General features: G+C 40.3%; 1 protein-coding gene across 4 annotated transcripts in view; it reads left to right on the top strand.

Moving 5' to 3' along the window:
* The window catches only part of LOC121329642 (synaptotagmin-12-like), a 60,433-nt gene that overhangs the window by 20,910 nt on the left and 22,213 nt on the right, over positions 1-17,310 (top strand). For 3 of the 4 annotated variants that reach the window (XM_041275339.1, XM_041275341.1, XM_041275342.1), the window contains one exon: positions 12,894-12,954. The exons of the other annotated variant lie outside the window; for it this stretch is intronic. In XM_041275339.1, coding sequence (XP_041131273.1) covers positions 12,909-12,954 — 46 coding nt within the window. In that variant the 5' untranslated portion in view covers positions 12,894-12,908. The remainder of the gene's footprint in view (positions 1-12,893; positions 12,955-17,310) is intronic. 4 annotated transcript variants of the gene reach the window in all.

Genomic DNA, 17,310 nt, shown 5'->3' with positions numbered 1-17,310 from the left:
TCTGCCTTGTGCGTTACCATACGGAATCCCAGTAACAAGTAGCTCGGACTAAACAACTGAGGGACAAACTCGCCTCTGTGTCTGTCCTGTAAGGGTCGACTGAGAAGCCGCCCTTGACACTCTAGTTCCAAAACAAGGGTTTGAGGATCCACCACATTAAGTAAGTGGAACCTAGTAAAAGTATGGGGAGTAGCCCACACTGCTGCATTGCAAATGTCATTGCCAGATGCACCATGGGGAAAAAAAAAACCCCACAAATTTGCTGTGCCCCTGGTGGAATTGGCAGGGAGCTTTTCTGGAAGGGGCAAGTTGGCCAGCTCATAGGCAGTCCTGACAGCGTCTGCTATTAATTTGGACAGCCTCTGCTTAAAGAGGGCTTCTCTCCATACCCGACAAAATTGTTCGGCCTGTCTCCAACTTTTCATCCTGTCAACATAGTATGCCAGGGCGGATCGTATGGAGCGGTCACACTCAGCCAGACTGCAAAGGAGGCACATGGAAAGCCTCTAATTCCACATAGTTAACATGGAATGCCGAGATCGTCTTCGGCAAAATGGCAGGCTTGGTACGGAGCGTAACGTTAAGCAGGCTTTTACCTTGCTGAAAGTCTGTGTCTCACCCACTTTGTGGAAGTGATTGCAAGCAAGAAAGCCGCTTTGCGCAATAAATAGTTCAGCTCAGCTGAATACAGGGGCTCATATGGAGGCTCCATGAGTGCATTAAGCACCACTTTTGACCTCCAGCGAGGAACAGTATCCTTCATAGGTGGTCAAAGCCGCCAAGCCCCTTTTAAAAAAATTGCCCCGCCAGGAAGTGAGCTCCTGGGGAGACCGAGTAAGTTTTGACATGGCAAGACGAAATGGCTGACAGATAGACCTTTAACATGGAGGGGAATTTCCCCTCATCTATAAGTTCCTGCAAAAATTGCAGTATAACTGCCATGGGACAGGTCATGGGGACATACTGGAAATGCATGGACGGTGCTATGGCTCGCTGAGTCAGATGCTATAAGGTCCTCAATACCAGACTGAACAGGCCCTTGGGTAGTCTGTACAGCTGGTTGCTCAGGAGCTGCATACAGGTTGAAAATCAGAGTCTTCTAGGCCAATCCAATAAGAGGCTACTAGGACCACCTTGGCCCAGTCCTGCCTGATTTTCTCCAGACACAGCGGGAGTAGGGTGAGCAGTGGAAAGACGTACAGTGGCTTGCGAAAGTATTGACCCCCCCCTTGGCATTTTTCCTATTTTGTTGCCTTACAACCTGGAATTAAAATTGATTTTTATTTGGATTTCATGTAATGGACATACACAAAATAGTCCAAATTGGTGAAGTGAAATGAAAAAAATAACTTGTTTAAAAAAATTCTAAAAAATAAATGTATGTATTCACCCCCTTTGCTATTAAGCCTCTAAATAAGATCTGGTGCAACCAATTACCTTCAGAAGTCACATAATTAGATAAATAAAGTCCACCTGTGTGCAATCTAAGTGTCACATGATCTGTCACATGATCTCAGTATATATACACCTGTTCTGAAAGGCCCCAGAGTCTGCAACACCACTAAGCAAGCAGCACCATGAAGACCAAGGAGCTCTCCAAACAGGCCAGGGACAAAGTTGTGGAGAAGTACAGATCAGGGTTGGGTTATAAAAAAATATCCGAAACTTTGAACATCCCACGGAGCACCATTAAAGCCATTATTAAAAAATGGAAAGAATATGGCACCACAACAAACCTGGCAAGAGAGGGCCGCCCACCGAAACTCACGGACCAGGCAAGGATGGCATTAAAATCAGAGAGGCAACAAAGAGACCAAAGATAACCCTGAAGGAGCTGCAAAGCTCCACAGCGGAGATTGGAGTATCTGTCCATAGGACCACTTTAAGCAGTACACTCCACAGAGCTGGGCTTTACGGAAGAGTGACCAGAAAAAAGCCATTGCTTAAAGAAAAAAATAAGCAAACATGTTTGGTGTTCGCCAAAAGGCATGTGGGAGACTCCCCAAACATATGGAAGAAGGTACTCTGGTCAGATGAGACTAAAATTGAGCTTTTTGGCCATCAAGGAAAACGCTATGTTGGGCGCAAACCCAACACCTCTCATCACCCCGAGAACACCAACAGCAAAGCATGGTGGTGGCAGCATCATGCTGTGAGGATGTTTTTCATCGGCAGGGACTGAGAAACTGGTCAGAATTGAAGGAATGATGGATGGCGCTAAATACAGGGAAATTCTTGAGGGAAACCTGTTTCAGTCTTCCAGAGATTTGAGACTGGGACGGAGGTTCACCTTCCAGCAGGACAATGACCCTAAGCATACTGCTAAAGCAACACTCGAGTGGTTTAAGGGGAAACATTTAAATGTCTTGGAATGGCCTAATCAAAGCCCAGACCTTAATCCAATAGAGAATCTGTGGTATGACTTGAAGATTGCTGTACACCAGCGGAACCCATCCAACTTGAAGGAGCTGTAGCAGTTTTGCCTTGAAGAATGGGCAAAAATCCCAGTGGCTAGATGTGCCAAGCTTATAGATACATACCCCAAGAGACTTGCAGCTGTAATTGCTGCAAAAGGTGGCTTTACAAAGTATTGAGTTTAGGGCGTTATGCACGCTCAAGTTTTCTGTTTTTTTGTCTTATTTCTTGTTTGTTTCACAATAAAAAATATTTTGCATCTTCAAAGTGGTAGGCATGTTGTGTAAATCAAATGATACAAACCCCCAAAAAATCCATTTTAATTCCAGGTTGTAAGGCAACAAAATAGGAAAAATACCAAGGGGGGTCAATACTTTCGCAAGCCCCTGTATAACAGTTGCCTCGGCCACTGCTGTGCCAAGGCATCTATTGCCAGTGGGTCCCTGCCTCCTAATATGGAGAACCAGAGGGGACGGTGGGTTGATTCATGGGAGGCAAAGAGATCAGTCTCTGCTCTCCTGGACTTCTCCCAAATGAGGCCCCCTACCCCGGGGTGAAATCACCACTCTGAGGCGCTGGGGACTCCTGAGAGGAGGTCTGCCACCCAGTTTGTCACCCCAGGCAGATGTATTGCCTGTAGTGAGAGGGGGTTATCATGTGCCTACATCAAAAGCTTGCTGGTCACATGATGGAGACTGGGTGACCTGAGGCCACCCTGGTGGTTGATGCAAGCCACCATTGTTGTATTGTCTGTACAGAAAAGTTCATGTCTCCCTCGAACCTTTTGAAAAAAATTCTGCAAGGCCAGATAAACTGCCTGCAGCTCTAAAACATTGATGTGGATACCATGCCAAAGGGGGTTCCACACACCTTGCACATCCATGCCATTACACACAGCACCCCAGCCAGGCTGGATGCATCTGTGATGACGACCTCTCTTCTGTTAACACTGCCCAGCGCTACACTGAAGTGTAGATGTGTGGGTTGTTGCCACAAGAAAGTGCTTTCAGACAGTGATGAGATACTGTAAATAGGCGGTCATGGTTCAACGCGGGCTGAAAAACCCTGCTGTTCAACCAGGCCTGCAGAGGCCGCATGTGCAAGATCTGTGGAAAGGTCATTGGAAGGGTCTGGAAAGCTGCTGCCATCAATTCCAGAAGTTTGTGGAATGTTACAACTATTAGCGCTCTGTTGAGCTGAAAGAGCACCAAACAGACAGATGTTCTCTGCACCCTGCCATCCAACAGAGTGGACAGCATGGCCCAGGAGTCCAAAGATACTAGATAGGAGGCTGCCTGAGAAGACATGAGCTGACTCTTCACATGATTCACCATTGTGTGGGCCTCTGCTGGAGACTGGGTGCAAATGAGCCATTCATCCAGATAATTGAGCACTCTGATGCCTTTGACTCTCAATGGGGCCAGGAGCTTTCATGCACTTCGAGAAGGCACAGTGAGCTAGCGAGAAGCCAAATGGCAAGACACGGAATTCATACGCTGTTCCCTGAAATGCGAACCGCCGCTACTTCCGTGCGCTGGTTTTATGGGGGTGTGAGGTCCACCGTGGTGAACCAGTCGCCCGGCCTGATTTGACTGCAACAGTTGTTGCGTCGTCCTTTTGAACCTCCTTCAGCTCTGCTACAGGTTAAATGGTCTGAGGTCGAGGATCCCGCTTGGGCACTAGGAAGTACCTTGAGTAGAGCCCGTCCTCCAAGTTGATGATTTCTATTATGTGACTAGCCAGTTTTTGCAGCAAAGGTGCTACCTCTTGAGACACCACAGCAGCTTCCTGTGGGTCTGTGACTGATGTTGTAGTCAAGCCCCGAAAGGGAGGGGGACCGTGCTTGAACTGCAGTGAGTAGCTGTGCTTAGTCTCTGTAAAAACAGGAAAAACACCTTTCTCAACAAAATGACGTAGTTACACTGGCTTCACGTGGAGCACAAGGCCGCAGTGGGATGTAACAAACTACAGGTTGTAGTGCACAAATACTCGTAATTAGTAAAACACAGCGATTTATTTTGATATCACTTGCAATTTGTGTAAAAACATGGGGGCGGGCCATGACTGCATTACAGGCTCTTCGAGCAGCTTTGATATATCTTATTCAGGTTTTGGGTCTTTAGAAGGAAAATACCCACACGATAATGGTTACATTTCGTACTTGAAAGGGAACTCCATTCACAAAAATTTAAGGAGAGTTTTAACCTCTTCAGAATAAACTTTCTCTGAAACAAACAAAAAGGTTCCATGAAATGCAAATCTGATTTTATTACAAAATATTCCTTTAAATATTTCCGTATGTGTTTTGTGCTGTTATATTAACCATGTAGTAATGAATTATCTGTAATTTTCTTGATTTCTCAGTAATATCACTTAATATCAATTTGGTTACATTTTGGATTGAGACGCACATTATGGAAATATTACAGATGCACGGTACTTAAATTGTAATTTCCACTTACTGTACACCTGAAAAAGATTTTGTCCTGAAAGCTAGTTTTTCTGTAATCTGTTTTCTTTGTAATATCTGAAAAGAGCTGTGTTTTATAATTATGATAGTGTAGTACTTGATAAAAAAAATATATATATAATTCCTAAATGAGGAAATGACTGCCTTAAACTTGGTGTTGCCTTGCAGTGTTTGCCATAGAATGTTTAGTGATTTTGATGCCTAATTATGTTTTTCTGTGTATAATGTAATTATGTGCTCTTTGCTACCAGCTGTGAATTGAAATCAAGCCAGGCTGTTTAAAACAAGGCGGCTTATGTTCCTTTCATGTGTATCTAAAGATTAAAAGAAAAAAGAAAAAAAAAAAAAAAAACTTGATCTCTTAAGCGTTCACAGTGGTGGCCCTGCAATATAGCCCCGGGTTTCTCAATCAGACTTTTACATAAAATAATCTTGAAATGTTAATTGTAGTAATTGTGAATCAGGCTATTGGTTGGTCCACTGAAAAGGGCTGTGAGAAAATTCATGTCTGCAGGAGTGTCTACACATAATTCCGGGATCAGACACCTGTAAACTTCAGGGAACTGTTTCATTGTTGCTGTAAGCCTCCGAATGGCAGTTGGGAATATTCTTTTTTTAATGAATATCTTGTAAAGCAGTAAGAATGTCATAATGCATATTCATTTTAATTCATTTTTCAACACAAAGGCATTTTACATTTTTAATTTTTTTTCTCAGATAACATCAGGGCTGCAGAAAAGCATATATTTCTATCTTATTGATAAGTTTAGAGAAAGGGAAATGGGTAGAAATATAAATAATTCATAAGAGGAGGTTAAGAAGCCATAGGTATTCCTGGAGCATCCTGCACATCTTTTTACAAGAACACACTGTGCCTGTGCAATCATTGGGTCAGTGTTGTTATGCCACACTGGGAATGCATGTCATATATCTGTATGTGAAAGATTTACAGCATGTATAGAGAACCTCTTATCCAGTGGTGATTAAAGGTGCTAATGACCTTCTCACATATTACTGAGTGTATCATACTATCAGGGTATATGGTAGCTGATCTGTCTTTCAGTTTGTTTGTATGTCAGACATATCTGTACATTTTTACATTGAAAGTATCGCTTATCTAATTGTGATTTCTAAGACGTTCTTTAGCTCAAGTTATTGCATCGTAATCTAGGGGTGTTTGGAGTCTGTCTGACTGACTGCCTGTCGGTCAACACATACCTGAATTTATTCTTTTTTTTTTCATTTATCTGGAAAAGTGCGAAGGAACAAGTTATAATGTATCTGGGGTTATATGGAGGTGTCTGTATGGATGTACAGATATCTAGATTTTGTCATAAGCACAATTAAATTCTCCTGTACAATTTACTGTCTTAACGTGGCTTAACTGTGAGTGACCAATATTAAGATATAATAATTGGTTCTTGTGAAGCATTTGTAAATCTTACTATTGTTTCTAACCTTCTCTATATGTTTCATATAATCTTTTGAGCATCTGCAGTAAAACCACTTCAAACATGATAAAACAGACAGTAGGACTTAATTTGAACAGCCTTTCGTTTCATTTTTAAAATCCATTAAAAAAATAACATTAGTTAATATAAACCTTCACTCTATCATCCTCTAAAACTGAGTACATGTATTACTATACCTGTTTTCATTTAAACTGAAATTAACTGTTTTGCTGTCTTGGCAAAAGCAAGCCTAATAAAATTAAATTACCACATTATTTATTAATTTTTTTAAGACCAAGATTCTGATACTTTGTGCTAAAATTTCATCACAGTTGAGCAAGCAGTTCTGGATTTATGATACGGGCAGCCTCCATTAGCCCCACTAGATTACGATACTAACATGTACTAAAGAATGTCCTTACAGTAGATAGTTTCATCAGAATTTGACAGGGAATTCTGTAGATGTATGCAAAACTGTAACATATGAACTACAGTGCATGTAGCCCAACTGGGATACTGTATGACCCTACATTTTATTAGGTTCATATTTATTTAGCCTTGGTACTCGGTTAACCCTTCTTATTTGGCTTGACCCCTGTCTGAAGCCAGAGTGGATGAAAACACAGCTGCATAAATCAGTACCATGGAATATTGTCGATTACACGCCCTGTCCCTTGCATGATTTCATTACAGTAAATGTGGTGTGCTGAGTCAGACAGGCTGATTTTGAAATGACGCCTTCCTAGTGATTTAGCTTGTGCTTTCTTGCCTTTAATGTGCTATTCTGCCCTGCAGAATTTTTTATTATTCTGCCTGTGTTCTCTTTCCCTGTCATGCGTTCTGCCGTTTACTGTGGTTGCATTATGTATTGGCTCACCTCACATTCTCCTTTAGTTCAGTGTTTCTCAAAAGTGGCCACCAGCATGATTTTGAGTGACCACATCAGCCCCCAGAGACATCTCTCTTAATTAACCTCTATCTTAATTGCAAATTCAGACTTATTTATTGAAGCATACATTATTCAACATTTAGCATTCAAAGATTATTAGTCATACAGAGATATTGCTATTATACCTCTAAACGCAGTTAAACCTCTAGATGTGATATAATAGTTATTTAGTTTACAGTAACAGTATCTACCTGAACTGCCGGTATTCTTAAGAACATAAGAACATAAGAAAGTTTACAAACGAGAGGAGGCCATTCGGCCCATCTTGCTCGTTTGGTTGTTAGTAGCTTATTGATCCCAAAATCTCATCAAGCAGCTTCTTGAAGGATCCCAGGGTGTCAGCTTCAACAACATTACTGGGGAGTTGATTCCAGACCCTCACAATTCTCTGTGTAAAAAAGTGTCTCCTATTTTCTGTTCTGAATGCCCTTTTTTCTAAACTCCATTTGTGACCCCTGGTCCTTGTTTCTTTTTTCAGGCTGAAAAAGTCCCTTGGGTCGACACTGTCAATACCTTTTAGAATTTTGAATGCTTGAATTAGGTTGCCACGTAGTCTTCTTTGTTCAAGACTGAACAGATTCAATTCTTTTAGCCTGTCTGCATATGACATGCCTTTTAAGCCCGGAATAATTCTGGTCGCTCTTCTTTGCACTCTTTCTAGAGCAGCAATATCTTTTTTTTATAGCGAGGTGACCAGAACTGAACACAATATTCAAGATGAGGTCTTTTACTAGTGCATTGTACAGTTTTAACATTACTTCCCTTGATTTAAATTCAACACTTTTCACGATGTATCCGAGCATCTTGTTAGCCTTTTTTATAGCTTCCCCACATTGTCTAGATGAAGACATTTCTGAGTCTTCCAGGACAGGAGTGGAGTATGTCATCATTAGTCTTCCGAATAGCCCCCTGAATGTATCTACTTGTGAGTATGCTAACAGATATTAAGTCACCTCTTTAACACATGTACATCAACCTTTGTTCTGTTCACCCTGCCCCATACACAATCTTGGTTCTGTTCACTAACATGTATACAATCGTGATAAGACCAGGTTTCGCCAGACCAATGGATTGTTATTGTGAAACTTTAACTCTTATTTCAAAAATACAATTAACCCTTTAATAGTTTACCACATATTTACAGTGCTTACCTGTGCTTAACCATGCTTGTCACTGTGCTTTATTACACTTTACTATTAGGCACTTTGATAAGGGTAGAACCTGTTAAAAGTACACTCACTTTCTTTGCTGAGAGCAGTGTCTTACATTTTGAATTACGTTAACTTATTGGAAAAACTATTTAGGTATCTTTAAAGACGTTTCTTAGCTACTTGTCAGAACTCCTGAGAAAAAATGAAAATCATAACTTTTTTTACCATCCTTTCACAAATGATAATTATCAATACCGAACAGTGTACTTGGTTTCATTTTCTTTCTGGACATCCAAATGTTTCAATTAATAAATGGCTGCAAGACTGTAACTGCACCTGAGCTGCAGGGAATATGTTTGCCTGTAATCCAAACAGTCTCTTATTTAAAATGTTCATAAATCTGTACATTGTGAAATGAATTCTGCATGAAAAAGCCCTTCCTCCCATGTTCATTTTGTTGAGCTGTGATCTAAGAGTGCGATTTGGATGATACGGGGTCAGTAACTCCTGCAAATAACTAGGTGCTAATCCATTTAGGACTTGATAGGTTAACAGCAAAATTTTAAAATATATTCTATACTGCACAGGGGAGCCAGTATAAGGAGGCTACAACAGGGGTAATATGTTCACTTTTCCAGATTTTAGTCAGAATTCTAGCGGCTATATTCTGAACTATCTGTAAGCAAGACACCACACCTTTTGGGATACCAGAGAGAAGTTCATTACCATAATCAATTCTAGATGAAACAAAGGCATGCATTAGTCTCTCGGCATAGGATACAGAATTAGTCTAAGTTTGGCTGTATTTCTCAAATGGTAAAACAATACTTTTGTAACTTCCCTAATATAAGTCTCAAGTGATAGATCAGGATCAAAGATGATCCCCAAATTTTTCATTTGTAGTTTTAAGATTTAATGAGAGATTACTACAGTCGAGCTAGTTGGTTCTGAGAGCCCACTAGCATAACTTCTGTTTTATCTGAATTTAGCATTGGATAATTCCGAGGCATCCAACACTTGATGTCTGCAAGACAATAACATAATAATTTATTTTTATATAGCGCCTTTCATAGTGCACCATCATAACAAAGAGCTTTACAGAGGTAGGCTGTGAACTGTGCATTATATGCAGTCAGTTACAATAGGACATTGATTTAACATCTCATCTGCAGGGTGGAGCACAAGGAGGTTAAGTGATTTGCTCAGGGTCACATAGTGAGTCAGTCAGTGGCAGAGGTGGGATTAGAACCAGTGACCTTCTGGTAACAAATCCTGGACTTTAACCACTGGACCACACTGCCTCCTTAAGCAGCAAGTAACCCCAGCAGAGGTATTTCCTGGCTTTAGGGACAGATATAGCAAGGTACCATCTCCATAGCCATGGAAGTTGACTGTGTGCGGATAATATCACATAATGGGAGCAAATATAATGAAAATAGCAAAGGACCTAAAAGAGACCTGTGGAACACTGCAGACAACTTCAGACCTTTCAGATTTCAGATTCCCCAATAGAGATGAACTGAAATCTATCGGAAAGATAAGATTTGATCCAGGATAGGACAAGGCTAGACAGTCCCACTGTGTTTTCAAAACAATTCAGTAAGATGGAGTGGTCTACAGTATCAAAGGCAGCACTTAGGTCTAATAGAATTAAAACAGGTAGAAAGCCCAAGTCAGAGCTTATCGGCAGATCATTTACAACTCTGACAAGGGCTGTCTCTGTGCTATGTGCAGCACGAAATCCAGACTGAAACTTCAGATACATTATTTAAGAATTGTTTTGTAATTTAATTTGTAACCACTCTTTCTAGAACCTTCTCTAAGAATGGTAACTTGGAGATTGGCCTATGGTTATTCAGGATGTTAGGGTCCAAGTAGCTCCTCCGCATTATCTGCCTCTCAATAATGTCTTGGAATTTTTTACTACCAAGATTGACAATATTAGACGCCAATTCCAAGACGTTGCGCCACCTACCTCACTTTATCATCAACATGTCTTTACCGGCACTCCACTGGATAGTTTCACTCCTGTTACTGTCATTGGGCTTACCAAATTGGTTTTTACAATGAAGCAGACTACCTGCCTGCTAGACCCAATTCCTACTTTCCTCATTCATTCCTGTTTCCAGACTCTTGGTCTGTTTGTGACTATAATCATTAATGAGTCCTTGAGTTCTGGAATTGTACCCTCTACATTTAAAACTGCTACTATCATACCAGTAATGAAAAATCTAATCTTCCCACTGATAATATGGGCAGCTATAGGCCTATTTCAAACCTCCTTTTCCTGTCTAAAGCTCTGGAACGTGTTGTAGCACAATTAAATAATCATCTTCTGGTAAATAAACTTTATGAACCTTTACAGTCAGGCTTTCTACAGTTGCACATCACTGAAACAGCTCTAGTCAAGGTTGTTAATGATTTGTTGTTGTCTTCTGACTCGGGGGGGGGGGGGGGGGGGCTGGGGGGCGTTGGAATAAATGGTTCTCTGATTGGAAATCAAATGTTTGCACCCTTCACAGGAAGCGAGCGTCTTAACCACTATGCCAGGCTCCTCGCTGTTCATGGTCATACAGCTTTTAACCTCACCTCATCTAATTTCACATAGAGGACATAGGCTATAATGGCAGTACATAACATACTGTTACTGGAGCTGGCAGAGTTTAATGGGAACAATCTCACGTGGTTTAAATGTAATGAGGAAGGCTGCACAGTCCCATCACTTGGGATTCTCCAGACAAGCGCAAAGCTAAGTAAAGGCAGTAAAGGTAGAGATTATAAATTATAATAACTCATTATTGGAACAAAAAAAACAAAACACACATGCCCACTCTGAGTGATTTGCAAAGACAGGGCAATGTAAATAAGGAATTAAAATGACACTGGAAGTTCCTGCATGACAAATGCAGCATTGTAGAGCATTTCACGTGTTTATAGCAATACTGTACCAACTACAAGAAACAAAGTCAAGCAGACAAATGATTCTTCAGGCACTACTCTTGTTTTGATTGAGCATTTTAAAGTTATGGATAATTACTGTATTCATGTATTGTTTCATAGCCGGCTCCAGTGACTTCATTTCAGTTCTTCATAACTCTTACACTTTAGCATGTTTCTCATGACAGCACATACATCTCAGTAACTTCATATCAATGTTTATTGCTATAAGGGCTGCTGTAATTTTTTTTGATGCATAAGAAATTATAATGTGGAAAATGTCATCCTGAAGGGTATATTTACTTAAATAATACAAAAATAAATTTAGCATGAACCTATTACTCTTGTAGGTTAATTTTAATAAACCCTACAGTGTAGCCATGGCAACCACTGCTTGAAATATGTATGTTATAAGAAGTAGATAGAATGCAGCTTTATCTTTTGAAATATTCTCTGTCGTGGTAAGACAACATTCATACTAACTTATATTCTAAACTAAAAATGGGAGTTTTTGTGAACAAAAAACAAAGCATCCCCAGACCGAATTTTCTGTAAACGTGGGTGGCAGTGAAAAGTTTCTGTTGGACACCACCTTTAAAGTTACTTTATTGAGAGAATCATATAATATAGCTGTGTACCACCTGTGAAGACAAGTGAGTGGTCTATCATTTGTCAGTGGTTAAAACATTGTGGCAGTGAAACAGCTAATGTCCACTGGATACCACCTTCAATGTGGCTTTATTGGGAGAATTATGGAATACAGCTATGTACCAACTATAAAGACCCTATGTCTGTTAAATTACCTCTCCAACAAGATCAATGTGCTCTAAACTACTGTATTTCAGGTTTTTTTTTTTTTTTTTTTTTTTTTTTTTTTTTTTTTTTTGCACATTTGATTTAGAAATGAAACTATTAAACACTAACACTAACAAAAACGTTGAATTTGAACAATGTTCATACAGGAAAAATGGTTAAACTGCTCAATAAATTGTTTTTTAGGGCTGTCCTCATGACTGAAATAACCTCAGTACTCTAGGGAATCCCTGTAGTTCAGTAGTAAGGCCACCTGCCTGTTTGCACGCTTTGTTGGTCAGGTATGATGATTATTTTTAGAAAGAAAGAGCACAACATTGCATTTGAGAAAGTAATAAAAAATGACCATGTGTTCTCTCCACTGTAAAGCTTACCAGCCTTGTGGGGCAGAATGCATTAAAATCAACCAGCAGAGTTGACACTGAGAAAGCTGAATTAGTTTTGACATTTACTGACAATCACAGTGAAAGCATGGTAATCATGGTATGATAAAGTATATTTAAAAACGTAGGTAGCTAAGGTAAACTATGGTAAATAACCACGGAAATACATGTGAAAACTTTACCATGTACCAGCGTTATTTTTTTTTTGTTTTCCCACCCACCCCCAAGTAAAGCACACCTAGTAGAATTATTCTTCTAAAAAATTAAAAAATTACTTCTTAGCGTTTCATGTGTGAAATAATGTAAAAATATCATGTTTTTTAGGCAAATCCTTAAAGAATGTCTTCAGTTGCTGGACGAGATATAGCAGACTACCGTATAAGTGGTGAGTATGCAAGCAAAGAGAAATCCATCAGCATGTCACTATGTGCATGTCACTTGGAGAGTACAGTTCTGACTTGGTTTATTGTACTTTTGGGTCAAAGTGTGCAATTGCTTCAGTATTTCAATTTGTTTTTCAAAGATTGCACCTTGAATCCTTAAGTTTATGTTGTGTGTTCCTCCCCGTGACCCAGTTCTTTCAGTGGAACCCCTTAGTTAACATTAAGAAATGACAACACATAGGCCCCATGGTAAATGGGATTGCACCATCTTTGTGATGATGCCATCGGTAATTGGGTTGACATACAGGTTACTGGAGGACAGTTCCTGACGTACATTGCTGTATGCAATTCAACTTTTTTAATGACACAGTGGTCCAAATATAATACTTATTGCAAACCGTGCTTTAGCTTTTGGTAGTTGTCATCCATGCTCATTCATAAACTTGTTCATGCCCATGCACAGACAAACAGACGTACCAATGAGAGCGCTGAACTTCGTGAGTCAGGAACCATTGTTTCTGGTTGCGTGCAAACAGCCATAATTGCAAATTATGTTGAAAACAGATAGTTCAGGAATATTTACATCACAGCAGGCAGCAACTCCAAGTCGTGTTTTTTTGTAAGCCCTCACAACCTGCTCAGTACAACTTTCACACAGCACACATGATGACAATCCTTTAACTATTTCATTGACCCAGACAATAAACACGTACTGCATAAGCAATATCCACACTTTCATAAACCAGATGCAGCACAACTAAAACTGACTTCACTTATCAGCCTAACATAAACTGATGTAGGCAAACTTCTTGGCTGCAGACATTTTGACAGATATTTATGTGATTCAGCCAAGTGATGACAAAGACTGTATGATCTACATAGGCAACCAGAACAGAAGAGGACTCCCAGTCAGTATAACTTAGAAGAATGAACTACGATAGGCTGAAAGAACTGAACATACCGTGTTACTTCAATTTGGCTCTGCAATGTTTATTTTAAATTGATCAAAATGACTGTGGCGCTTAAGAGGGTGGCCGTTATATGAGGGTAACCTTTATTAATAATACTACGATTTTCAAACACTTATTACGTGATTTATGACATTTTAGAAGTATTGCGGTTGCTTATTTTCTGTAATACAGTAGCCTGTAATCTGTATGTAGCAGCGTTTGTGGCTAACCTACTTTGACTACAGTACATTTATCGGTGACAGTTACAGTTAGGTGGGAGTTGGAAGGTCAGGTAAGTACTGTACCAGCAAATCAGGAGTATGTATTGGTTGTTAAGGGGTGGGACAATGCTCATGTGGCAGTTAAGTCCAAGGGTGTGACGTAGGTGTTTTTTTTGCACCAAAAATTACCTCAGAATATCAGCTTGATTTCTGTCAATATATCCTACTTGGTTATTTTTTTCACACTGTAACTTGCTTGTTTGTAATTTCTCTGCAAGAGAAACTGAAACTAAATCATCTCATAGCTAGTAAGTGCATTGTTTTTATTTGTAAGGGATTGAGTACAGGAATTACAATTGAACTGAAAACAAAACCACCGATAAGAACCTAAGAAGGACTGCTGTTCTGTACATAGAACAAAAATATAAATGCAACATAAAAGTGTTGGTCCCATGTTTCATGAGCTGAAATAAAATCCCAGAAATTTTTAATAAGCACAAAAAGCTTTTTTCTCTCAAATTTTGTGCACAAATTTGTTTACATACCTGTTAGTGAGCATTTCTCCTTTGCCAAGATAATCCATCCACCTGACAGGTGTGGCATATCAAGAAGCTGATTAAACAGCATGATCATTACACAGATGCACCTTGTGCTGGGGACAATACAAGGCCACTCTAAAATGTGCAGTTTTTTCACACAACACAGTGCCACAGATGTCTCAAGTTTTGAGGGAGCATGCAATTGGCATGCTGACAGCAGGAATGTCCACCAGAGCTGTTGCCAGAGAATTGAATGTTCATTTCTCTACCATAAGCTGCCTCCAACGTCGTTTTAGAGAATTTGGCAGTACGTAACCGGCCTCTCAACCACAGACCATGTGTAACCACGCCAGCCCAGGACCTCCACATCCGGCATCTTCACCTGCGGGATCGTCTGAGACCAGCCACTTGGACAGCTGATGAAACTATGGGTTTGCACAACCGAAGAATTTCTGCACAAACTGTCAGAAACAGTCTCAGGGAAGCTCATCTGCATGCTCGTCGTCCTCACCAGGGTCTTGACCTGACTGCAGTTTGGCATCGTAACCGACTTCAGTGGGCAAATGCTCACCTTCGATGGCCACTGGCACGCTGGAGAAGAGTGCTGTTCACGGATGAATCCCGGTTTCAAGTGTACCAGGCAGATGGCAGACAAGGTCTATGGCGTCGTGTGGGTGAGCGGTTTGCTGATGTCAACGTTGTGAACAGAGTGCCCCATGGTGGCGGTGGGGTTATGGTATGGGCAGGCATAAGCTACGGACAACGAACACAATTGCATCTTATCGAAGGCAATTTGAATGCGCAGAGATACCGTGACGAGATCCCGAGGCCCATTGTCGTGCCGTTCATCCGCCGCCATCACCTCATGTTTCAGAATGATAATGCATGGCCCCATGTCGCAAGGATCTGTATACAATTCTTGGAAGTTGAAAATGTCCCAGTTCTTCCATGGCCTGCATACTCACCAGACATGTCACCCATTGAGCATGTTTGGGATGCTCTGGATTGACGTGTACAACAGCATGTTTCAGTTCCCGCCAATATCCAGCAACTTCGCACAGCCATTGAAGAGGAGTGGACAACATTCCAGGCCACAATCAACAGCCTGATCAACTCTATGCAAAGGAGAGGTGTCGCGCTGCATGAGGCAAATGGTGGTCACACCAGATAGTGACTGGTTTTCTGATCCACGCCCCTACCTTTTTTTTTTTTTTTTTTTTTTTTTTTTTTTTTTTAAGGTATCTGTGACCAACAGATTTATATCTGTATTCCCAGTCATGTGAAATCAATAGATTAGGGCCTAGTGAATTTATTTCAATTGACTGATTTTGTTATATGAACTGTAACTCAGTAAAATCTCTGAAATTGTTGCATGTTGCGTTTATATTTTTGTTCATGTGCATAGTCAGCGTTGCGCGTTTATTTGTTTACTGTGTGTTTTTTTTTAGTAGGGGTAGAAAAAAATACCTTAATGTTTCCTTATTGATAGCGGCGTTTATTCGAGGGTGGCCTCGATTATAAAGCTGATATATGACTGTGGCGTCAGTACAAGGGTGTCTTTAATTCGAGGGCCATCCCAAATTGAAGTAACATGGTATTTAGCCTTGAACTAGAAATATTTAGAGGGGGACATAACTGAAGTCTTTCAAAACTTAAAAATAGGTGACAAAGTTAACCCTAACCAGTGCAGCACAGACACCAGGACCAGAGGACACAGTTGGACATGAAGTGGAAATAGACTTAGGATGGAGGGTAGGACACACATGTACACAAAGAGAATGGGCTGCCTAATCCTGTTTTATTGAAGTTGAATAACTGAGATACCAGGAACTGAATGAGCAGAGATGGGGTGAGTGGCCTCCTCTCATTTATACCCTTTCTTATGCTCTTATCTTTGAATAATTAATGAGTTAAAGCTTTGTGAATTGGGCCCGTCATCACAAAAAATACTTTTAGGGCTGTTTTAAACTAGCAAAACTACCCCTTATTAACACAGGATAGAAATCTGACTGCAGTGAAACTCCCTCTTTGAGAGCAGCTATAATGCATGTAATGTTCTTGCACAGGCTATGAATAGCAAGTACCCAAGGAGGACTGCAGACATGTTTTAAAGGGCAGTGATGTCAGGAGCCTCTCCATTCTTTAACATTAACCTGTTAGATATTAATTCCAGTGTTAATAGAGAAAGTACCAGGAGTGTGTCAGTGTCACAGTGTAGTGGCCCACCTGAAAACAGCATTGTCTGCCCACATGCACTGTTCTATAATAGATCTTCCATTTTAGGTTACGAGACCATCATCTAAATTAAAAAGCAGCTCAATGAATAATTCATCCCACTTTCCAAAGTGAAGCAGAAAGATGATTATATCTTCTGAATGTTGTTTTTTTTTTCTTTTGCTTGTTATATTTTTAAGTAGTTGTAATATCCAAGCAAATGTTGTTTGATGAACTGAACAGTATATTATAGACTGCAACTTTGCAGAGGACTTATATTTCCACTGGAATCACTTAGCAGCACTACCAGTTTATAATACTGCAGTAGTATTGTAGTAATAATGCTTTAGGATGGGCTTAAAATGCTCTATAGAAATGAAATGTTATTGTTACTGTTGTTGTGAGCAGCAGCATGCAGGGGTTACACAAGAAAA

This window comes from Polyodon spathula, chromosome 17 (genome assembly GCF_017654505.1).
Source record: "Polyodon spathula isolate WHYD16114869_AA chromosome 17, ASM1765450v1, whole genome shotgun sequence".
In the NCBI taxonomy this organism is placed as follows: domain Eukaryota; kingdom Metazoa; phylum Chordata; class Actinopteri; order Acipenseriformes; family Polyodontidae; genus Polyodon; species Polyodon spathula.
The sequence above is the reverse complement of the archived record's forward strand: the minus strand, read 5'-3'. Positions and strand labels throughout refer to the sequence as shown.